The sequence below is a fragment of the Thunnus thynnus genome, chromosome 5 (assembly GCF_963924715.1).
Source record: "Thunnus thynnus chromosome 5, fThuThy2.1, whole genome shotgun sequence".
Taxonomy (NCBI): Eukaryota; Metazoa; Chordata; class Actinopteri; order Scombriformes; family Scombridae; genus Thunnus; species Thunnus thynnus.
In genome coordinates, this window is record NC_089521.1 from 5,787,304 (window position 1) to 5,812,003 (window position 24,700).

General features: G+C 40.8%; 3 protein-coding genes across 4 annotated transcripts; 2 read left to right on the plus strand and 1 right to left on the minus strand.

The window, feature by feature from the left end:
* The first annotated feature begins 110 nt into the window (after positions 1 to 110).
* On the plus strand, positions 111 to 11,743 carry pla2g15 (phospholipase A2, group XV). Its single transcript, XM_067588852.1, has 7 exons — positions 111 to 412; positions 2,877 to 3,033; positions 4,666 to 4,784; positions 5,012 to 5,110; positions 5,638 to 5,862; positions 7,935 to 8,047; positions 9,848 to 11,743. The coding sequence occupies exons 1-7, from the start codon at positions 262 to 264 to the stop codon at positions 10,247 to 10,249; spliced, it is 1,266 nt and encodes a 421-aa protein (XP_067444953.1). The 5' UTR covers positions 111 to 261; the 3' UTR covers positions 10,250 to 11,743.
* A 474-nt stretch (positions 11,744 to 12,217) lies between these two features.
* usb1 (U6 snRNA biogenesis 1) lies at positions 12,218 to 17,251 on the minus strand. Of its 2 annotated transcripts, none has more exons than XM_067588855.1 (7): positions 16,828 to 17,251; positions 15,134 to 15,276; positions 14,801 to 14,984; positions 14,397 to 14,450; positions 14,010 to 14,115; positions 13,362 to 13,442; positions 12,218 to 12,788 (listed from the first exon to the last, which is right to left on the minus strand). In XM_067588855.1, the coding sequence occupies exons 1-7, from the start codon at positions 16,986 to 16,988 to the stop codon at positions 12,681 to 12,683; spliced, it is 837 nt and encodes a 278-aa protein (XP_067444956.1). In that variant the 5' UTR covers positions 16,989 to 17,251; the 3' UTR covers positions 12,218 to 12,680. The 2 variants fall into 2 exon arrangements, with proteins under 2 accessions (XP_067444956.1, XP_067444957.1); XM_067588856.1 differs by having other exon boundaries at positions 15,134 to 15,273; positions 16,828 to 17,222.
* A 394-nt stretch (positions 17,252 to 17,645) lies between these two features.
* On the plus strand, positions 17,646 to 24,567 carry znf319b (zinc finger protein 319b). Its single transcript, XM_067588850.1, has 3 exons — positions 17,646 to 18,027; positions 18,986 to 19,085; positions 19,181 to 24,567. Exons 2-3 carry the CDS (start codon positions 19,081 to 19,083, stop codon positions 21,042 to 21,044), a joined length of 1,869 nt encoding a protein of 622 aa, XP_067444951.1. The 5' UTR covers positions 17,646 to 18,027; positions 18,986 to 19,080; the 3' UTR covers positions 21,045 to 24,567.
* Positions 24,568 to 24,700: the final 133 nt, after the last annotated feature.

Below are 24,700 nucleotides of genomic sequence, written 5' to 3' on the forward strand. Positions count from 1 at the left end.
CGTGTGTCAAATGATGAGATTAGATTAGATCCAGTACAAATAGACTTCACGTGAAGTCGATGACTTCTGACTGGTGTTGCCAGCCGGGTGGATTGCTCTGTAATCTGTTGAGGAGTCTCGTGATCATCGCCTTCTTGCCTTCCGATCATCAACACACGTTTGGTGAATGAGTCAGAGACGGTAAAGCAGGAAAACCCAGCTGCAGATGTACACATACTGACCAGGCGACAATGACAGTCTGGCTATGAGCCATCAGGATCCATGGCGGCTTGGCAGCGGATAACCGCCCGCTCTTCGCTGCCGCCAGTCGGCTTGTTGTTGTTGCTGTTGTCGGTAAGGAGCGCCGGGAGATCTCTGGAGAAATGCGGCGGCGACAATTCTTGTCAGACTCAAAGACCTCCCGTGGTCCTCAGTAAGTGTTTCTCAAGTGTTTTATTTTGTTAATAGTTTAGTTCACCTTCCCCATCTGTTGACAAATAATTGCGCAACTTCTTGCCTCAGCTCATCCGCAGCTAGCCATGATGACAGGCCAAACTCCGGTGACGATTTGACCAATTTAACTACCTTCGTTCATTACAGTCGTCATATCAAAGCTCAAAATAATTCTCAATGCCCTCAAATGACTGCTTTGTCAGTCTTTAATTCGGCTCACACATATTCATCCAATTTGTATGTGCGTCGATTGAATTTCAACTTTTGTAAATGTTTGGCCTGTCAGTCCCGTTGTCTTCTTCCACCAAAACATCCTGCTATTCGTCGCAATCAGGACAGTGTGTAACTTACCGGGTTGTGTATCAAAATCAGTTGCAACAAATGCAGTTTTTAGCGTTATATTTGTGTCGTATTGATAAAAGGTTCCCACTTATTCCTGAAAATGTTGCGAGTCGTCGGTTTAGAGCGATCATTTTCACTTTAAGCAGGGCGTCTTTACACTGCTGTATTCTGGACATTATCACGAAATAGAAACGATATAATGATATTTAACATGTATTTGCGATATTGAGTGCACATTTGAACCTTTGTGTGCGCGGACATGCTAGTTGTTTTTCTGCTGAATGAGTCCAGTGTGTTTACAGCTCCATGATCATATGACTGTGATTCTCCTGCACTGCAGCCAATTAAGTTCTTATCACGCTGAAGAAGTCTCTCCTGCGATACATTGTGTAACATGTAGGGCTGGAAGATATGGACAAAAGCAAATATCAAAATATTTTTGACCAAATACCTTGATATCAGTATTGCAACAATATTGTAGGGATGACTATTGCTGCTTTCACAAAATATTTACACAATGAGATTTTTAATAAATAATCATCAGTAATGTGGATGTAATGACTAAGTGGGTAAGTGAAAATAATAGAACAGCTACAACAGTCTGGTAAGTTCAGGAATTTATGTCACTTTACTGTAATGCAGCCTTTAAAGCAAGAAAAAGACAACATTAATGCCATATCACAATATATTCAAAATCTAAGGTGATATCTAGTCCCATCACGATATTGATATTCTATTGATATATTGCCCAGCCCTACTTCACATTAAGACCTTTTTTAAAAACAAGTATAATCCAATTGCAGACATATATGTTCATATTTCTGTTTTTCCTCCTCTTCTTCTTCCACTCACATGTTGATTAAAAGGGTTTTAGGTTTGCAGGAATCTTATCTTGTGTTTGGCCAAGTTACAACCACAGCCTCTGTCTGTCTACATGAGTGTGTGATAAGCACCTGTGTAACTGCTTGACCCACAGTGATCACCAATGTTTGTATGGACTTGAGTGGTTAAACAGCCAGTGTGTCAGAGTTTTTTTTTATACCTGTACACATGTTGAAATATAGCTCCAGGTAAGGAAGTAATTCTAAAGCATGAGCGGTATAATCACTTCCTATTTTTTTTAAATATTAGAAAAAAAACCTTGAAAAACCTTTTGGTCAATGTTCTACTAAATAGACACACATTTGGCCATAGTTGCTCACCACCAAAACCAAAAGTATTTTTTGTGAAAATAAAGGTGATTTGTCTCTTAAAAGTTCTACCTTACCAGCACATCATAGTGTTGTTGTTACAAAGCCAAGTCCCTGCAAGTTGAATAACATTGTGTAGGATTATAGATTGGTGTTATAACACACAAATCAATGAAGGCACCAAAAGAAAAATAGTGTGTCCCCTCACCTTCCTGTTTGTGCTGTGATTCATTGTATTGATATTACAGTGGGTACAAACTGCTATTGAACTGACACTGAAACTCATCCCTACAAACAGCCACAAACTGTAAAACACTGTAGTTGTAAAAAATAGTATATGTTGGGCTCCTGTGGAATTGTGTCACACAGAGGCAGCTGAAGGGCATATTCGACTGTAAATATTTTAGAACAGGACAGAATGTTAAACTAATAACTGAAGGAGCCTGAAAACGCAGAACATTCAGTCATGGGGTGAAAGGAAATTCCAAGTTTTAATATTTATTTATAAATCAGTGTCAGAGAACAAGGGAAATACATCTTTTTAAAATTTAGTTGCTGCAACACCACATTCAGGAACACTGTTCCCATATTGTAGTATATGTGATTTTGGATTGTACTAATTCTTATTTTAACAGTGGCATCCAGACATACCTTTGAGTGGTACAGGGTCCAAAACAGTGCTATCACATGTTCATGTCTAATCATGATGTACCTCATGTATTACATGATGTTATTTACATAAACTGTATTTAACTCAAATGGTTTCCTTAGTTGTGTTAAAGTGTTAAACCTTTTTTTGTAATAAGTATCAAAGAACTATTTATGTAATTTTAGGCAAAAAAACAGACTTTCTATCTTTTTTGTCAGTGATGTTGCTGATTTGCGACTCTTTTCTCACAATGCTCGTTGCAGTTCCGGGGGATCTGGGAAACCAGTTGGAAGCGAAGCTGGATAAACCCAGTGTGGTGCATTACATCTGTTATAAGAAGACCGACTCCTTCTTCACTCTGTGGCTCAACCTGGAGCTGCTGGTGCCTGTAGCCATAGACTGTTGGATAGACAACATAAGGTATGATGTGGGTCTTTGTCATCAACACAATCCGAGTCATCAATACAGCTATCTACTGAATATCTATCAATCAATGATGAATTTATCCCTCTCTGTGAACACTCATGATGAATTTTCTCTCAGAGTGGGAATGGTTGTCAGTAGTTCTATCAGTTTTGCTTATCATAAGCAAAATCTATACTAATCTATTGGTTAAAATATTTTGCCTCTGTTGTTTTTACGGGGAACACTTGATTTTTGTGAAAACAAGACTGTGGTGCAAATTCCAAAACTGCAAATTCCTGGAGGTGCCATCAGTAGGATGAGGCAGTAGGTAGATGGGTTCGATGACCTGGTTGACTTTCTGTGAAAAGTTATCAACCTACACTGAACAAACTGACCTTTGAAATCTACACTGATCAACAAGGTATGGAAAGACACAGAAAGAGCGAGAGATAGGAATTCTTTATGTCTCCATCAGCAATCAACAAAAGTGAGTGAGCCTGATTAGTGTATTTTTAGCCATTCAATTGAACAATTGTTTAAACAGTTCAAAATAATGAAAGAATCCCACTGTGCACAAGTAAGCCTTGTACCCAGAAAGCTGCAAATAAAAAAGTGCGATAAGTATCACAGCATTATCACAAAATGTACATGTTAAAATATCCTACAGTGCTATTTTTTAAAATTATTATTATTTTTTTAATAACATCTTATTATTTATCTTGAATAAGAGTGCTCTGTTATTTTGAAATGAAAGCACATGGGTAGAGAGTGGGAACACTGATCAACGCTCACATAACTGATCCTATGACTTATATGATTGGCTGGCACCGCACCAGTACATCTTTACTGAACAACAAGAGTTAATTTAAAGCTCAGGGACCATCTTAAACGTATTCTAACTATGAAATGAAAGCTGTCAAAATTGAAGGTTTAAGGCACCTGATCTAATTAAGAATCAATCATCAACATTAAGCTAGCCCCTTTAACTTTAAGTCAACAAATTGACTCAGCAATGTCAGTTAGACAATAGTATCTATGCAAGGTTTGCTAACATTAGCCACCATAAGCTACTGGTTATACCAGGCCAAGTAAGGCTATAACAGCAAAACAGAGCAGCTGTGCGTCCTATTGCATATAAATTATTTTTTTCATTTTAGATGGCTTTAATGAAGGACTAAAGGTACATGGGTGGGACATGAAAGTGATGCTATGTTCATACATGTTTAGGTGAATCAAGCTAAATGGGTTTAAAGCTAAATCAAAACTGTCTTGAGTCACTAAGTCACAGTTTTAAGAAAATACATTATAGTAAATGGGGTGAGGGGAGTGAAAGGGAGTGAAATTGGAATTGTTTTAGCTCTCCAACAATGTCCTTGTGACTTGAAAAATATCCTACAGATATTCACTTCTGCTTGACAAAACCGAAAAATCTTTTCTCACATCTGCCCGGAACCTCTACAAACCAGAGTTTGGGAAGTTGTTGTCATACAAGACGAGCAATGTGGTTGAACAAGAGTGATTTTAAAATGGGAAGTGTGTCTTGTGGTAAGATGTATTTGTAAGTGTGCGTGTATGGCTCACAGGAGAAGCAGAACTGAGACTGGTCAAATTATCCTTGTGAGAGTTTGTGTATGTGCATATTTGCAGGCTGATCTACAACAGGACCACACACACCACCTCGTCCCCCCCGGGTGTGGACATCCGTGTCCCTGGGTTCGGACAGACGTATTCAGTGGAGTATCTGGACCCCAGCAAACGCAGTGTGGGTGAGTTGAAAGGCCTAAAACCTGGTCACACACAAAATCATGTTTAAATGGACAAACAGCCCTGTAGAGAAATGAGAACCAGCTAAAATATCCTTAGTTTAAGGTCTAAATTGGTCCTCACATAGATGAACACAAATCAGATTATAACTTTTGTCATGTTTTGTCGGAGAGATTGAAATGTACAATGCTTTATTTCATCTTATCTTGTGTTTGTGTCTGTCTTCTAGGCATGTATTTCTTTAGTATAGTGCAGGCGATGGTGGAGTGGGGTTACACCAGAGATGATGATGTCAGAGGAGCCCCCTATGATTGGAGAAAAGCCCCCAGTAAGCACACACTCACACAGCCCCAACCAACATTTATTCCCTGAGCCTTCACCCTAACCCATGTATCCTCAACCCACATCTGCAGAACCTACAATACACTCTTTTTCATTCTTCTGGTTTTCATTTGTGAAGAGTTGACTTGACTTTTGTTTAAGCAATTCCAACGTTACCTCACAAGTCAGATGAGTTGTAGAGTGATCAACTCACAAGACTCATGTGGCTGCTCGAACTTGTGAGTCACAGAAAAAACATTTCCAGTCAAGAAATGTAGTTTTAGTTTTATTTTGTGGGTGTATTACAGGCAGAAAAGTCAGAATGAATAGAGCTAAGTAATGTGGCAAATTTGACCCATCAGGCAATTTTAAATGGAAATGACAAAAAGGTATTTTTCAGCTGGTGTCCAGTCTATAACAGACACCAGTCTATTCACTCCTGTCAGAGCACTTCTGCCAATCTAGGAAGGAATCAAATGTTAAATCTTGGAAGCTCTCCAAACTAATAATGGAAATTCCTTTCTCCTCTACCAGATGAGAATAAAGAGTATTTCCTGGCGCTGCAGAAGATGATCGAGGAGATGGCGGAGAAGGCTGGCGGGCCCGTGGTGCTGATCGCTCACAGCATGGGAAACATGTACACGTTGTACTTCCTCAACCAGCAGCCACAGGCCTGGAAAGACAAATACATCAAAGCTTTCATCTCTCTGGGACCACCGTGGGCCGGGGTGGCCAAGACCCTCCGCGTGGTCACCTCTGGTAGGAGAAGGAACCATGTGCATGTGTAATGGGTCTAATGCTGCATTGTAGACAAGCAAAGCATTCACAGGGTCTCTCTTGTGTGGATGCTGTTTGTATCTGTGTAATAGCATGAACAAAGTTACAGAATGCTCCTCACTAGTCCTGCCACACACACACACATGCCTCAACAACTTCACACTTGTTTTTTTTTTTTTTTTATTAATATATTTGACAGACGCATACAACCACCACCTTACAGTTTCTTTTTTACAAACTGTTACAGTCTGGTAATAATCTCACATGACCAGACAACATTGTCTATATCCTTGATAAATATAAATCCAGTAACAACCAATATCCACAACGACAGCGACTCATATGAACACAGAGTAGCCCGGTTAATAAGAGGGACAAAAAACAAGAAGATATAAAACCAATTAACAAAAAACAGAACAAAAGCGACAAGCAACAAACAATTTGTGATATGTTATGTGTTTTTTTTGTGGTAAAATTGCAGGAATTGGGAAAACATGCAAGCAAAGGAAAATAATGCTTTTTCTTTTTTAAACCATTACCAATGAAGAGTCATACAGTATGTAATCATTTCCTGTGCACTGCGATGACGTAAGTTAACATAAAACAAAATGCAACAGTTGGTCCTAATCACAAGTGGTCTGTTCCATTTCATGTGGAAAGGTTATGGTAATTTAGCCACATTGCAGGCTCTCACGTTAATTACTATGTAAAATTGCAATTTCCTGGAAGGACTGTTTAATGTGGAGAAACCATGGGAATTTTGCAAAATTTCAAGCCCCACAAATATTGCAGAGATTGGTTGAATTTGCATTAATTACTGCCATCACAAGATTGCGATTTCCTGGAGGGAATAACTAACATTTATTGATTAGTAATAAAGTACAGTTGAGGCTGATGGGAATGTTATTAGTTTGCAGGTAATTGGTCATAAACCAAAGTTTTGAGCAAAGTCAGAGAATCAACAAGTTAAATGTCACAATTGTGAAAAATGTTTCCAATCCATCCAATATTTGACATATTTCAGTCTGGGTTGTCTGATGGACTGACATTGCCATCTCTACAGCCACTGTGCTCGCATGGCTAAAAGGACCTAAAGTAAACAGAGTGGGGGGAAAAATGTGTACATTCTCAGGGAAGTCCACAATGTAGAGGGGAAGAGCGAGTGAAGCTAGCAGAAGTGCTAAACATATAGTCGCTAAACTTCCTGTTAAGACAGAACATTTCCTCAAAAAGAATGTTCTGTCAAGTTCACAATGTCTTCATTAGAACATATTTACTCCCATAAAAATATATTAGCAACACTTAAAGAAGTTTTATCTTTAAAAATAAGTCTTGATTAAATCCACATAAGTGGATTTAGAGCAACAATAAACACACTACCACACACAGATGAGCCTAACACCTCCCTTTTAGAGGCAACCTGTTATTCAGACATTGATTTAGCATCAAAGCTTCGTTCTGGGTGGTAGACCTCACCTGGAGCTACAACAAGAGACACTTTAATACACTAATAAAGACATTGTAGATTTGTTATATTTGCCCCAATCAGAATCAACCAGTTGCTTCCAAACAGCTGTGAGTGAATGGGCTGCTGAGAGCAAATTCGCTAATGCTAGTTGAATGCTTGTTTGCTTGTGGTCATGTTACATCTTTACTGGGCGGATGCACCCAGCAACTGAAGTGCAGCTTTAAGTGATGTGATGGGAACAGCCTATGTAATAACCCCAATAACATGCAGTAAGTGCTCTCATCCACTCTTTGTTCTGCTACTAGATTGCTTCATCACTGCTCAGGCCTAATTGCATAAAGAACAGTTACATCACATCCTGAATGTTCGTAAATGTCTAACCTATAACGCTGACACTTTCAGGATTAAACAATACCATGCAATACATCACACTGTATGGTTTGTGTCACGTGTTTCTGGTATGACCGGATTGGTGTGCTTTTTAAGAAGGAACAGGATAAAACTGTCCTCACTGGTTTTACACTGGTCTGGAAGTTCCCAGCTTAGTTTCAGTTCTCTGTCACAGGTTTCTTTTCTCTACCTTTAGGTGATAATAACCGCATCCCGGTGATCAGCTCATTGAAGATTCGTTCCCAGCAGCGCACTGCTGTCTCCACCTCCTGGCTCCTCCCCTATGCCCACTCCTGGCCCAAAGATAAGGTGTGTGTGTGTGTGTGTGTGTGTGTGTGTGTGTGAGATCACATTTGTTGTTTTCTGTCCTACGAAGGAGAATTAATACCTTCCCATCTTCTTCATCACATTCAGTTGTCCTCTTTCCCTTTCCTTTGTCCACCTTTCTTGGCTTTCTGAAAATTCAATATTAGTCATCATTTCAAAATCAAATTTTAGCCTTAAACTTTTTTAAAATTGTCTTACAACAATTTTTCACAATGAATTAAATCACTGCATGTAATGTGGAAGGTGTCATTTGTAGATATTATCACTGAACTCTACAGCTCCCCTCAGCTCAACAGAGCTTTTTTAGCCTCTTTTAGCAAATTGTTTTGGTTTTCTGGTTTGCAACTCTGCTGTCATCAACCTGCTCCAGCTGCAGAAGCCTTCTTTCAGCAAAAATGCTCTGAAAAACTTACTGTACACTATCTGCCAGCAACAAACAGCAGAAAGACAAAGTTTAACTATCTGTGGAACATAATGGAGCATTTAGCAGATAAAGAGCCAGATCTTTTTCTCAGCTATTGGTGGAGACCAAAACCGGGCTAAAAGGAGAGTGAACATTGGACTTAAATTTGTCAGGTGGACAGAAACATGACTGCATATGAATGTTCGTGTTGGTCCATATCGGCTGGATGTGTAAACAAGCCACGGTTTACTGTGTACTATTAAGTTTGCCAGGGCAGGATGACTCATCCTGTTTCACCTTGGCACCCAACCAGAGGTCCCGCACAACAACACTGCAGCTTTCACCTTTTATTCCTCTTTCTTTCTTCTCTTTCCTCCACTTTGCTCTCCTCCCTCTATATCCTTACACACAAACACACATAACGTCTACCCACATTAACACACACACACACACACACACACACACACACACACACACATCATGTGCATTTAGTATTAAGCCAAACTTTTATTTATTTATTTGTTTACATTTTTTTCATGTTATTGTTTTCCTGGAGTTGCTGTCTGGTTCTCTTTGCCTCTACCGCTTGTACTGTCCTGTGTCATATGTGTTTTCATATTAATCACTTATCCTGCACTCAATTTGCGTTAATCACATATTTTGCACTAATTAAAGGGGGGGGGGGGGATTGCCAGGGCAAACATATAAGATAACACTGCCCCAAGTGGCCAAAAATCAATTAATGAAGCTTTAAAAGAGACCTATTATGCTTTTCCTTATTTTCAGTCATATATATAATGTTACAATGTCAGGCCAAAGTGTCAAATAATTAGGTAAACGTGTGTAGAAATAATCCCTGTGAGCAAAAGCACCAGCTTCAGAGTGCTCTGAATGCTCTGTTTCCAACAGTTTTTTTCTACTTTCAGCCCGAGCTGACATCAGCTCATGATGGATTTCTTTATATGGTCATCTGCCCCATGCACAGTTTGCATCAACAATAACTTAACACGACTCTAATATGTAAAGCTGGCCAATCAGAACAGAGTGTGCTCCAGGAGCTAAAACGGCCTGTAAAGAGAAACTGTATACTGAAGGGCTGTATAAAGGGCCAGTGTAAGATAAATAAGGAGTTTTTTGAACTGTGAATCATGCAAAGTTACTCTAGTGGAGTCCAAAAATAAAGATTTAGAGCTGTAAATGAGCATAATAGGCCCTTTTTTAAATGAAAGTAAAAGTAAACCTGTTGAACAGTTATTAGGTACCTCCAGATATTGCATTACAAGCCAACAGAAAGTACAAATCTGACCATGTTGGAACACTGTAAAAAAAGGAAGAGAAAAAAAGTTTTAGAATAACTGATCATTTTTTTTCCCCTCCAGGTCCTGGTCCAGACACCCACCACCAACTACACCGTGTTGGACTACAAGCGCTTCTACTCGGATATTGGTTTTGAGGACGGCTGGCTGATGCGGCAGGACACGGAGCCACTGGTCGCTGACCTCACGCCCCCGGGTGTGGCCGTCCACTGCTTGTATGGCAGTGGCATTCCCACATCGGAGGCCTTCCAGTACTCCGGTAAGTTCCCAGATGTGGAGCCCACGGTTGTGATCGGCGATGGAGACGGGACAGTGAACCTGCTTAGTGCCACTCAGTGCAAGCGGTGGGTGGGGCAGCAGAAACAGCCGGTGACGTTAAAAGAGCTTCCCGGGAATGAACACGTGAACATGCTGTTGAACTTCACGACGGTCGCTTACATCAAGACCGTGCTGTTCTCCCCGTGATGCCGGCAGAAACTGAGGGACACGGCTTAACACACCCACACACACACACACACTCTGTAATATTTAAACTCCACATATACATGCGCACAGAGCCATATGTGGACAGACTCATCTCGCCTGTCTCTCTGAACATTGCCTGCCAGAATAATCCTGTGTACATGCCACACTGCTCAAGAAAAAGTATTGAACTTTTGTAGTAATATCACAGACTAAAAATTTTAAATTAATTTTATACAGTAGCTGTAATTATACAATTTATGTTAATTAATGTCAGCTTGTTTACTGTTTAGCAAACCTAAAAAACTTTTATATTGGTCTCAGATTTTAAAGAACCCTAGATTTTACCTACGAAAATTCACGTTATGATGATAAAGGACGTGTATTAAAAATCAAAAACCAGGGATAAACTGTACGTGCCACTTTCTGAGTTATTAATCAAAGTCAGATCTTTTTATTAATGTCGTGAAAGAGATTGCTGAACTCTTGACTCTAATGTTGTTAATGCTAAATGTTATAGCACATATTGTTTGTATCTTTCTCAGTGCAACAGGTTACATGTTTCAGTGCTTGGTGTATATTTATAGCACCTAATTAGAAACAACTTGCTTAATTTTTTTGTCACATAATTTGATTTCTAGTGATCCTTTTGTTGATTCTTTTTCCGTTTTATTCTTTGCATGCAGCCGAGCTGTAAATCCCTGATGGTCCTGGGACTTTGTTGTTTATATTATGTTGTCGATGAGTCGTGTGCTGAAGAACCTGAACCATACCTGGAATATGGACATTGAATTTAGTCGTGTCAAAGCTGCTCAACAAACCAAATGACAAACAAAATTTTTAACATTTAACAACATTTTTAAGCATAAAAAAAAAAATCACATTCTGCTCTCAGTTGTTTTTTTCCCAACTGGCTGTATCGAAAAGTGACCTTTTAAGTCTTGAAATCAGTGTTTCAGCATTAATGCATAATCTCTGATCTAAAGTTAAATGACCTATATTCAGCGTAGAAATGCTGCTTTTTGCTGGCCAGCATGTATTCCTACATTACCTCCACCCATCACTGCTCATATCTGCTCACTTTCTCTCGTCCTGTCCAGCATATGTTGATGGTTCTGTAAATATTTTTCCTGGAGTTTGGTTTGAACCAGGTGCCTCGACAGGCTGGATTTACACAGGCACAAAATGAGGGGACTTTTATTGCTTTATGGTATAAATCTGATCTTTTCTTGGCTGTTGTATTATTTGTTGTTTCCTCTTTCTGTTTAGACAGACATGAAAAGTTCAGACTGCTGTCATACCGAGTTTAAAACTCGACTCCCTGTCCTTGTGGAAATGCAGCCAGAATCTCTCTGACCTGAGTGATTGTACTGTGCTATCCAGCCCTCACTGGACCAAACCAAAATGATATGCTCTAAATATCATATCTGCTGTGAACTATCATAAATGTGTGTCATAAACATGTGTTGCCTATAAAGTAAAACATTTCAAATATTACTTTCAGCCACTGACCTTTCTTTCTGGAGTGAACTTTTCTCCCTGTTTTTAAGAACTGATGTTATTTTTGTGCTGTAGGAGTCCAGTCTGTCTCGAAACATGCATCTCTCTTTCCCTTCAAATTATAATGACACAGAATGTTAAGAGCAGCTCCTCCAAAGACAATGACTTAATGGAGACATGGCACATTACGATAAGGGTAATTTAACAGTTGTAAATTTGTAATAGTAAATTTCCTCGTGTGTGTGATTGTGAGGTAAAGGGCACTGTGTGTTTGAACCACTCAGCAAGGTTTCAGTACTGATTAAATCCACAACTTCCTGTCATTGATGGTTTTGCATGCCATCCCTTCAAATGTGCAGCTGCACACACATAATTCTCTAAAAGCTCGTTTCAGTTACACGTCACCCTTTCTGAACCTTGAACAAAACTCGTTGCATTAATACTGTAACTGTCCATGCAAACACAAAGGTATAAAAATAGTAGAAACTTTATTTACAAATGAAAATAGTACATTTCTTTTATTAATGTGGCCATTGAGTCTTGATTGTCTTTGTCTGTTTTTATATCACTGTAAACTAAATATCTTTTGTCAACAGTTGGTCAGACAAAAGAAGATATTGAAGGGATACTGGAATGAGCATATTTCACATTTTTGACATTTTATAGGCATAAAGATTAATTGATTAGTCAAGAAAATAGTCCGCAGATTCATAACAGTTATATTGAACCTGGTGAGTCTTTCTTCTGGCTTTGCGACAAGACTCGAGAAGTCTCAGTCATGTGGTTGGTTTGTCACAATTTCCTTCAGACATAAAATTCTCATGCAACTTAACAGTATTTGTTGATGTCCATGAGCATTCCTGTTTGCTCTCTCTGTATTACAGCCTAGAAGGTCCAGGGTTCAGGATAACACATCCTGTATGCAAGTCAGGTTTTAGGACTCCAAGGGCAAGCGGAAAGTCTTGTTTCCTGTCCTGCAGTGCAGCTCCGCACAGTCCAGCCTCAGCACAAATGCTCCGTCTTCATGGTCATCAACCAGACTCTGAACAGTCAAAAGAATCAGACACATATGAACAATGATCACTCAATAAAAACGGCTGCAGTTACGTCCAAATCATGTCACCCAAAACTAACTTTATCTCAGCTGCTGTCATAGAAAATGACACACTGCTGTATGGTTTATTGTCTCAGGCATGACACGTTACTGTTTTTTTTCTTTTTTGGCAAACACTGATATTTATGGGTTTAAAAATCTGATAAAGATATCGACTGATGTTCCTTCTTTTAAACACATCAATATATATTTTTCATAAGAATCCCTTAAATTTACTTTTAAGAATTATGACCAAGATACATTCAGCCCAGGACATTTTACAAATGAAAAACCTGTTAGTGTTCTCTGGTGAACAAACGATGTAATGAAGACACTATTTATAAAATATCGCAGTCATACAGTATCTTTGGTGTTTTTATGCTGCCACTTTCTTGCTACATATCAGATGAAATGTACACTGATCTATATCTGTAATCAGCTGATCGGCCTGCCAATATATTGGGTTAGCTACGCTAGATTGAGGCTTGAATTCCAGGACTGAGACACGGCATGTACCAGTACCTGCAGCTCCTGAATGCACTCCTTCATCTGCACTGTGAAGTCCCCAACGCACCAGGCCAGACTCACGTGGAAAGACGGATCCTAGAGGACACAGCAGAGGGAACATTGTTGGGTTATAAAGGTAAATCCAGGGAAATAAAAAAAAAACAAGGACTGTAGATTGTTGTGGTCATATTTGTAAGACTGGAAAATTGTTATGAATTTGCAAATTATATGTTATATTTTCAACAACTTATTCCACATAATTACCTAATCTTATGTTTGTATTTTGTTTTCTTAATATTGTCATTATATTATCAATATTATTACAACTTCTGGCTACTCTGTACAGTGTGTTATAAATCCAAAACCAGAAATCTAAATGTTGCTACAACAAAAAAGAACAGGGAGTAAAATAAACAAGAGTGACAGAGAGGACGGCACGCAACTAACACTTCAGCCAGGAATCATCACCCTGCAGAGTGTTTGAGTGTACTGTAATGGAATAATGGTGTCAGGTGCAGCATGAACACATTTCCAGCCAGTGAAAGTGACAAAGCGAAACAAGGAACACACAAACGAGTCCAGAGCCAGATCTGACATGCTACAGTGTGTGTGTGTGTGTGTGTGTGTGTGTGTGTGTGTGATAGGGATATGTTGACCAGCAACCTTATAGAAAGTGTCCAGGCGGAATTCTGTCATTGTTCTGTCCACCACTCGCGCCAGGTCCAACAACTGAGCATGCCCCGTTAGCACTTCCATTCCCAGGAATGTCCTGCAGGAGACAGACGGACGGACAGAGACAAGTACAGGCAGTCAAACCATGAACCAGAAAACAGGCACATTATGAAAGTGGATAATTCACACACACACACATACACACACACACACACACACACACACACACACACACACACACACACACACATACTTTCCCAGAGCCAAATAGTAACAAAAAATGTGTTTGACAGATAAATTAATGAGCAGGAAACTTTTTGGTGATAGAAACAACTGAGTGGTCTGAGAATTTTAAAGTGAGAGTTGCAGGTTTTGTACCTTGTCCTCTCAGCATTACAATAGACCTTCAGTCTCCCCGCTGAGCACAGAAACCTGGCAACAAGAGAAACAGGAAGTTTTCAGCTGGAATGAAAATAACACCATGTTGAGCTTGAGATTCAGATCTTTTTACTGTTCTAATTACACCAGTGCAGCTGATTTTTTTCTTTGTCTTATTTGCTTTCCTACCTTCATACTCTACTCACGCCTTGAAAATAACTGCAGTATTTCTATATATTCCAGATTTGAGTGGGAGTTAAATGTTTAACGACTGATGACTGGTGGTGTAAAGGAGACATTTATTTTTTTCAGGAAACATTTCTTTGTCCACCATCATATTAGTCAAATATAAACATATTAGTCATAGTCAAATCATCCCGTGCGTGCGGGGTAGCTCAGCTAACCTTTTACAGTGTGCCAGGCTTGCCCTGAGGCTCTGTGTAAAGGGCTGGATCCAGTGGTGTCTCAGCACCACCGTCTGAGACAGGCTGAGATGGAACTCTTTCTGCTGATTCAAAACCACACCGTGGGCCCCTGCTGCCGACAGCAGCTCCTCCAGCAACTCCCAGAACTCCTCCTCAGGATTGTCTGATGTGAAGAGGAGACGGAAGAGAGAGAGAGACATGCACACAAGAACTCTGCTTAAATAAATGATACAGTAACAATAAACTGCTCTGTCGGACACGTGTGACTTTTGTTGATGATCACTCATAAGCTGTACTGTGTACAAGTCTTACATGACAAATAAACATATGTGGCCCAGTTTCCTCTCTCATGTTTGAAGGAGCGGATGCGTCCACCATGAAGAGAGCTGTCATCCGTCTGTGGATCAACCTCCTCTGGAAACATGGCCAACACATCACCAGGGAGAGGCAACCTGCTGGAAACATGATTACAATCAACAGCAGCGTGGTTTAAAAACTCATATCCTACAAAAGACGTAAGATATGAGTTACTAAAAGAATTGACTTTACTTCACTGTAAAGTCAATTCTCAGTGTTTGTGCACTGGAGGCTTCAAGTTTCTACATCACACTTGTATAAGATGAATATTGGACCATGATTGGCTCCAAACTAGTTGTGATGTCACAAATCCTGCTCGTAGGCCCGCCCCTTAACATCAGTTTTTCAATGAGCTCAGAGAAACTTTCCACTTTCAGCAGATAAATGTGAAAACAGCCTTCTGGTGTCAAACTCTGCACAGTGAAGCTAAAACATCCAACTGTAGGAACAAGAAGGAAAACACATGTTTGAGTGGAGGAGGACTTTAAGTCCCTATTTATGTTTTTCATTCGAGAGTCGACCATTCGTTATTTTAGCCTACAAATAGATCCATGATTTTTTCAACACTTAAGTTATTGTTAATGCAGCTTCTAAAGACGATGTATCATTTGCAATGCAAATTATACATTGGAGGCAGATAGGATTTCACCATTGTTATGTTTTAAAGAAATGTAATTAATTACATTTTGTGACTACATTAAATTTTAAACTTATTTGTTAAACTTACTTATGTCTATATAACTGGGCTTCTGAATATGCTGTGCTGAGCTGCAAGCTGGACTTTTAACTTTATTATTAAAACCTTCTTTCAACAGTGAACTTTATACATTCAGGAGAACAATATGTAAAACTTTTAACTTTACTGAACTTTAAAGGGATAACTGTGATCATTTCAAATCTAAGTGGTACTTTCATGGTACATTCAGATTAATTTTGTATTTGTTTATTAACTGTTTGTTTTGTCCATAGTTTAGCTTCACACAGTGTATATATTTTAATAAAAGCCCAACAAGGGACAAGCTTTGCAAATTACCTTGTTATGTGGTGTTTGACTATTCAGTGCATATTCTAGGCTGCATATCTGTAAACCTAAATAAACAGATGGTGATTATAGCGAGCATGAGATATTTTAGTTTCAGTCTGAATAAGTGACAGTCCCATACATGTTATCACAATTGACTTGAATAATGACAATTCAGATTTTTTTTTACAGATTACACTCTTCATGATCACAACAAACTTTAAAGGACAGGCTCATAATTGTTCAAGTGTGTCTTAAAACAACAGTTAGGAGCCCCAAAACACTGAAAACATGAACACTGAAAGAGGTTTTCATCGATGTAATCATTCTTCCTGTTCATACTGGCTGTTAAAAGATCCCCTTCAAATGTGCTTTCAATGTAAGTGATGAGGCAAAAATCTACAGTGTGTCCACACAGTCATTTAGTGCAAAATTGCATTTAAAAGTTTATCTGAAGCTTATATGAGGCTTCAGCAGTCTGAGTTAGTCATATCAAGAGGAAATCTAGAATCAATCAGCCCCCCTCCCACACACGCGCGCGCGCGCACACACACACACACACACACACACACACACACACACACACACACACACACACACACACACACACACACACACACACACACACCTTGTTTTAGGAACCTGTTCCTTCATTTTCACTTTCTTCCTCGCTGGGCAACCATCGTCACCATCATCTTCCTCTTTACACTTTCGGGAGAAACTTGGGTTTCTGTCAGTAGCTGCTTCACTTTCCTCCTCCGAGCTGCTGCTGTAACCGACTAACATCATAAAACGCTACTATATCAACACATATCAGGTATGGACAATAATTAAATACTCTGGTTAAATCAGATACAATCTTCACAAGTGCGAAGTAAATATTTAAACTAAGCTAAATGAAGGAGGAACATTTCTGCTTAGCATCAAGACGTTATTTCTAGCGACTTCAACTAATCTTCTGAAGTTTCCGGTGTAAACAATCTGTTGTCACGATAATTTAGGTCCCGCTGAAACAAGGTCCCCAGCTCTATCAGTTCCCCTTTCAGAGGTTTGGTACAAAATGTGTACAGCACTACATGAAGGAGGTACCTGTATGTGAAGGGTGTTGTATACAGCTTTCTGCTGGCTTAATTTATTTCTTGAAATTCCTTAATTTGTCAAAAAAAAGCATTTAATTTCATGACAAGATTTAAAAGAGCTAGGTGACCGGGTCAGCTATGTCATATTAGCCATAGTTTCCACTTATAAACGGTCTCTAACATGTTTTCCTCTTTAAGAAACCAGGAATAAATGTAGTGAATAGGAATACTTTTGCTCATTTTTCTTACATTACACACACACACACACACACACACACACACACACACACACACACACACACACACACACACACATACACACACACACACACACACACACAAGGTTCCGGGTGTGTGTGTGTGTGTGTGTGTGTGTGTGTTAGTTATCTCTTGCGTTATTCATGTTCCCGTGCGCGGGCAGGAGATCAGAAGCTAGCCGACAGCTAGCTACCAATTTATAACAAAATGCATATCTTTTCTCCAGCCGACCGAAAGCCCTAGGAGCCAAATAAATGCATATATGAAACGGTGATGTTTATGGGGGGTTTTTGGGAAACCGCGGGAGAATTTTCCCCCATTTTAATGACCCGCAAATCCCAATTTTTTCGGCCCCCGGAGCCACAGAGCTCGAACAAGAGAGCCTCCGAGCTCCGTGTGCGGATGTGAACAGCGGACCTGGTGTTATTTCAGGGGGACTAGCTAACCTACGACAGACTGGCAGTTCATCGGGGATACTCTGAAAGCCCCAGGTATGTAAATACGGAGTTTCCACACAGCACTAACTAACAAACGTGTTATTTTCCCGGGGCTAGCCCGGTAACGTTAGCAAGTAGCAGCTAGGCTAGCTAACCTGTCGTGGCTACAGTGATCTTTGCCTGGAGACGAATAACGTTATGATGCGCAGACGCTACCCTCTTTGCTTTTTTACCGCGAATCGTTGAGCATTTGGATTTCTGCATTGAAAGGGGTGGAACAACATGACCGATAAAATAAATATTTAAATAGACGAGTTAATTATTTGTGGACAAGTGTGTATGTTAATGAGTGCTCACTTGCTCTGTGTGTTTCTGAGCTCACAGATGTTGCACATCTTCAAGTAAACCTGTTGTTTACAATCACGTTTCATAGGATCCTGGTGCTTCTAAGCAATGTCAAAACAGTGCAAATGAGTTGTTATAATGTTCAGATTCCCTCCATCCATATGTACATGACTTCATGCTTTTCGGATGATAAATATGCCCTATGTAAACAAGTTTTTATGATCCCTTGTAACGGTTGTCACCAACCTTTTTATCTTCTGCCAGAGTTGCTCTATGAGCAGATGTGAACTATCTGCTCTGATCATTTGTTAGTGAGGCTTTTTGCATAGTTTGGTATCCAGCTATTGTAACATCACCTTACAGTATACAATACAGTGATATTACTTATCTACAGTCCTTCATGACTCTGTTTCTGCTGAATTTACACAGACAAATCATAACCGGCTGTTAAAGTTGGTGTAGAAATACTGTAAAAGCAATTTTGTTTGCTTCACATGTTTGAAAACTTTTTTTGTCATCATCAGTGTTGACAGTTGGATCAGTGGATGTTGGAGATGCAACATAATGCTGAAATCCTTTAGCTTAAACCCAAATATACTGTTGGTATTCAGTAACATCTCACTGCTCATTGATATTCTCACTCACCTTGACTTTGCTTTTCATACAGATACCACCTGAAGGTCAAGAATAAAGTGAAAGTAGTGGATTTTTTTTCCATCTCCTGTTCCTGTCCTCAAATCCTCTTCAGTGTCACTTGCTTAAATGGAGTGAGTTTTTTTTATCTTCTTCTTTCTCCTTCACACACACTGACGCTTTTAGTCCATTATTTAAAATATCTGCCAATCTCCCTCTTTCACTCTAGTTGGGCCACGCCAGCTGCCAAATTGAATCCCTACACCCGAGCCCGCATGACAGAGGCCTGGCAGCAGCATGCTGTCGCTCCACCTCCGGTCGTCCACACCATCGCTCCAGGAGCTGAGAACGCTTTGGGCTGTGCCGTGTATGGTATCGTACTGCAGCCGGATGCTACGTCTCTACAGCAGCAGCAACAGACTCAGCATGGACAGCACAGCCAGCACAGCCAGCAACACAGTGGGAGTCAGCAGCATGGAGGCGGGCAGCACAGTCAGCAGCAACACCCTGCCCAGGCCCAGCAGACCTCCCTGCAGGTAGGGACTGAGGGACACAAGTGTGGGGCCTGTGGGCACGATATCTCCCACCTCGCCAACCCCCATGAGCACCAGTGCATGGTGAGTCAGGACAGGTCGTTCCAGTGCACCCAGTGCATGAAGATCTTTCACCAGGCCACAGACTTGCTAGAACACCAGTGTGTTCAGGTGGAACAGAAGCCCTTTGTGTGTGGGGTGTGTAAGATGGGCTTCTCTTTGCTTACCTCTCTAGCCCAACACCACACATCCCACAACAGTGCTAATCCGATGAAGTGTTCAATATGTGAGAAGACCTACCGACCTGGTTCTTCTGGCAACGTGACACCTAACTCCTCATCAAACAATCCCCAGCAGCCCAACAGCGACGGGGCCAGCAGCAGCTCATCCATCCTACCCTTCCCCTCGGCCCGAGACCGGCCGTACAAATGCTCTGTTTGCCAGAAGGGCTTCAAACACCTGTCAGAACTCACGCGGCACGAAAGGGTGCACACAGGAGAGAAGCCCTTTAAATGTGACACATGCGACAAGGCCTTCAGCCAGTCGTCACACCTACAGCACCACCAGCGAACACATAGCAACGAGCGCCCGTTCAAGTGTGCGGTTTGTGAAAAGAGTTTCAAGCACCGCTCCCACCTGGTGCGCCACATGTACGTGCACTCCGGTGAGCACTTGTTCAAGTGCAACTTATGTGAGCTGCACTTCAAGGAGTCGTCAGAGCTCCTTCACCATCCCTGCCACCCGCAGGGTTCCCGCCCGTTCCGCTGTGCCACTTGCGGAAAGGGTTTTAAGCGGCCGTCTGACCTTCGCCAACATGAGCGCACACACTCGGAAGAGCGTCCTTTTCACTGTGACGAGTGTCAAATGAGCTTCAAGCAGCAGTATGCACTGGTGCGCCACCGACGCACACACAAAGACCCTACTGACCGGCCGTTCAAATGCAATCTGTGCGACAAGGGCTTCATGCAGCCCTCTCACCTCCTCTACCACCAGCACGTCCACGGCATGGACAACCTGTTTAAGTGCGCCTCATGCCAGAAAGAATTCAGCCAGTCAGGAGAGCTGCTCAGGCACAAGTGCGGCGAGTCGTCCAACACCTCGCCCGACAAGCCGTACAAGTGTGACGTTTGTGGCAAGGGCTACAAGAAAAGTTCAACCTTACAGCGCCATCAAAACTCTCACTGCCAGGAGAAGCCCCTCAAATGCTCGCTGTGCGACCGCCGCTTCCTGTCCTCCTCCGAATTCGTCCAGCACCGCTGCGACCCGTCGCGGGAAAAGCCACTCAAGTGTCCTGACTGTGAGAAACGTTTCAAATACTCATCAGACCTGAACAGACACCGGCGCGTGCACACGGGAGAGAAGCCGTACAAGTGCGACCACTGCAACAAGGGTTTCAAACAGCGCGAACACCTGACCAAACACCAGAGCACGCACTCTAGAGAGGGCCAATTCAAGTGTGTTTGGTGCGGTGAGCGTTTCAGTGACTTGGGCTCTTTGCAGGATCACACGGTGCAGCACACGGCAGACGGCGGGGGTTACCCTGTGCCACAGTGCATATAAACCCTTGGAGACTTTATTACCTTGAACAGACAGTCTCCCTAAACCCCCCCTGTCCTCTTGTCTATCCATTGTAGGCGATTTATTCAGCCTAACATTCACCACATTTGCAGGACTGTCCTGGGTATTATTACTGCATATTTCTACCAGTTCTACATCAGGTCTTTGTTGCTCTACTGACCTTTCCAAAGCTATTTAGTACTCCGACCCTGTTATTCCATACATTTTTTTCTGTCCCTGCACTTTCCTTTTTGTCACACCTCTTTACCTTCTTAAACCTCTCAGCTCCACGTTCAGACAGCTGATGGAAGTGAAGAGGCCACAACCACTTCACTGTCATCAGTCATGCTTACTTACTGCCAGTCTTGTCGGTCTGTTGGGTACAGACACAGGTGCCATAACGCAGGTAAATCTAGTAAACACTTGCTTCCTTTTGAAACGATCCTAAGTCAGACAGTCATTGTTTTATGTCTTTCGAACAGTTTGGAAGTAAGTATGTTCAAGTCTCGACTAAGTAAGCACCAGAAGGAGATCATTCCTTTTGTTTTGTTTTTTTCTTTCCCCCCCCTCTCTCCCTTTCTTTCTCCGACGACATCTGTTCCCCTCTCCATCCATCATTCTTCTTCTCATGTCTGCTTTCTTTTGCCTCCTCCTCGTCCTGTCTCAGCCCGTCGCTGTTTAGTATCAGAGGACTGGAAAGTTTGACAAACCCCTTCAGACACACACACACTCGTACTCATTCGTCTCTGGTCAGGTAAAGGATGACTTCAAGTTTTTTTGGTTCTCAACTCCCCGCAGCAATACAGAAACACTTTTTTTTTTTTTTTTTTCTTTTTTAGCCTGATAATCTCGCTCTAACCCCCCTGCCTCCGCACCGCTCTGGGTTTTAGTATTTTGATGCTACTCATGAATGAAGTACCTGAAGCTCCTCAACTTAGAAAGCTCTTTTTTTTTCCTACTATCATATGTGAAGGGAAACAGTATGGAGAAGTTTGGGGATTTATTGTCCTATAGTGAAATAATTTGAGTGATAAAATGTCTGTGAGTGTATGTACGGGACATTATTATTATTGTTTTTTAGCCCACCCTCATCTGTACCAAACACCAGTATGAAACAGTACCCCATCCCAAACCGGCCAGCTGAAGCTAACCATGAATTTAAAAAAAAAAAAACCCATAATGGTCGATACCAATCTCACCCTTCAGTTTAGACATACAGTACATAGAAATATATATTTTACACTAATATACCTGTGATATTCCTGCAGAGATCAGCGCTGTTAGACTGCGTGTACTGAAAATGTCCAAGTTTGAACGTTACACTTCCTCTCTCAGCCTGTACATACTATGGATGTATGTGACTTGAGTGTACTTAGCCAGATGAGTTGGAAATTTGTCTTTCTTAGAAAAAAAAAAAAATGTATTGAAGAACTGTTTTTTGTATACTTGCTACTTTTTACCATGTGAAATGTTTTGACAAATGCTCTTTTGTTGTTTTTGTAGTTCCATGTATTGATTGTATCGGTATGTTGCAGGGAATCTCCAAGAGCAACCTGTGTGTGTGTGTGTGTGAATGTGTGTGTGTGAATGTATATGTGGTATTCTCTCAAACAGGGAAATGCAGACTGAAGAGAATTGTATTAGAAATGTTTCAACAGACCTGCGCCTTTTTTTTTTTTTTTTTTTTTTAAAAACATTTACTAACCTTCTGGGTCTGTCGGAGAGCTGTTTTTGCAGGACGAACCTGCACCTCATGTTGAATATTTTCCATGTTTTTGAAAGAATTATTGATGCTGTTTTCCTGTTACACGTTGCGTTGAGCTGGACGTTGTGTTTGCCAGGGTGGGTTTATACCAGAGTGAATGACGCCTTCCTCTTTTGAATGCTTTGATATTCAAGTTGTGCTTAAGAAGCCTGGAACACCAGTTGGTTTACATGTCAGCTGCGATCACCATTATTCCTTTTTTTTTTTTCTTATTCATCTGGCGAGCTGTTCCTGCTCTTTCCTCTCCCGTTTGCTCTTGATTCATAGTTTGAGTGCAGTATTGAAAAGTATTTAATACAAATGGAGGAGGCCAAGAACAGAAGTAACATTTTTATATTCTGGCGTTTAATTTTCTTTTTTTTTGTTTCAGCCTTAAAACGGGGGCCGCTGTGCCTCTCTCTCTCTCTGCCTCTTCTGCTTTCTGTCTCTGTCCGTCATCATCATCATCATCATAATGCGAGGTCAGATGGCTGATCTCATCAGCCATCATATTTTTATTTTTGTTTTCTCTGAATCTGGCATTACAAGACTTTGAGAACAACTGAACTTAAAGTAAGCGATAAGTACTGTATGTTTTTTTTTTTTTTATGGTTTCACATTTGTTTATATTATTTTTTTATTCCTATTCTTTAAATTTATATGGATATCTATATTCCTAGAGGGAGAGACCAGGGCCTTGTGGGTAGGTGTGGCTGCATTTTTTACAATGTAGAATTGTTTTCTAAGGCCAAAACACAGAAGAAAAAAACCATCTCTGCACAAATAATCCTGACGGGTGGTGATGTAAAAGGTGAATAATCGCTAATAACCAACACATCAGGGAATGAAAGATGGTGGGTCACAACCGTTCATGTTTGCCAAGAGCTACAAGTGCCGGAGGACTTTCTTTAAACTTGTTAATTGGTGCTGACACATCATCAGATGTGCATAATGACAAAACACTCCAGGTGCAGGATAAAAACCTAACAGGACCTCACTTACTGTATAGTAATGACAGTAGACTTAACCTGTGTAATAATAATAATAATAATAATAATACAAGTGTATGTTCAAAGCCAAAGAATAATTCCAGCTCAGCAGCGATGGTATAGTTGTTAGTGTTTATCAGTCAGTGTAATATAGAGTAACGTTCAGGTGGGTGAAACAGTAACGGACCAACGTGGAAACGCAGCGAGGAAGTGAGTGTAAGTGTTAGCTGCACCTGAAAAAAAAAGTCACATCTTGATCGATTCTGGGTTTTAAAAAAAGTCATCTCATATCCAACAGGCAGGCGGTGTAAGGAGAGGAAATCTCCTGTATAAGCACAAATGACTAAATCCACCCTTCTGCTTTTAAACTGATAGTCGGGGGAAAAAAAAAAAGAAAAATCAGTTTCTGCACCAGTTCACCCACCCACCATCCTTTCCCCTCCTCTTTTCAGTTCCAGTGCAAAAAACCCATCAGACCCTGGTGTCTCTTGCTCTCTGCATGCTTGCTGTGTTAGTTCCTGTGTTCTGTCCCTGGGAACTGGTGCTCCCCCCCCCCCCCCCTCCTCCTCCCCTTCCTCCTCCTCCCTCCTCCCTCCTCACAGCACTGTTCCCTCCTATAGCTTTTTCAAATTGTATTGTAGTTTATGTGAATGATGTTCGGAAAAAAAAAAAAAAGGAAAAGAAAAAAAACTTTGTGGCGACGTACAGTACGTGTACATTCATGCTAAGATTACCTGTATGTATGTAGCATTCAATTACACAGCACTAACAAATAAAACCTTTTTTTCATTTATAGAGTTACATGAGTCATGCCGTTATTCAAGAAGGAAAGCAGCTGCAGTTATTTTCATTATTTAAATGTTTGATTATTCCAGCAGAATACATTCAGAGATGAACTTTTTTGTTTTTTATTATGTTGTAGTGCA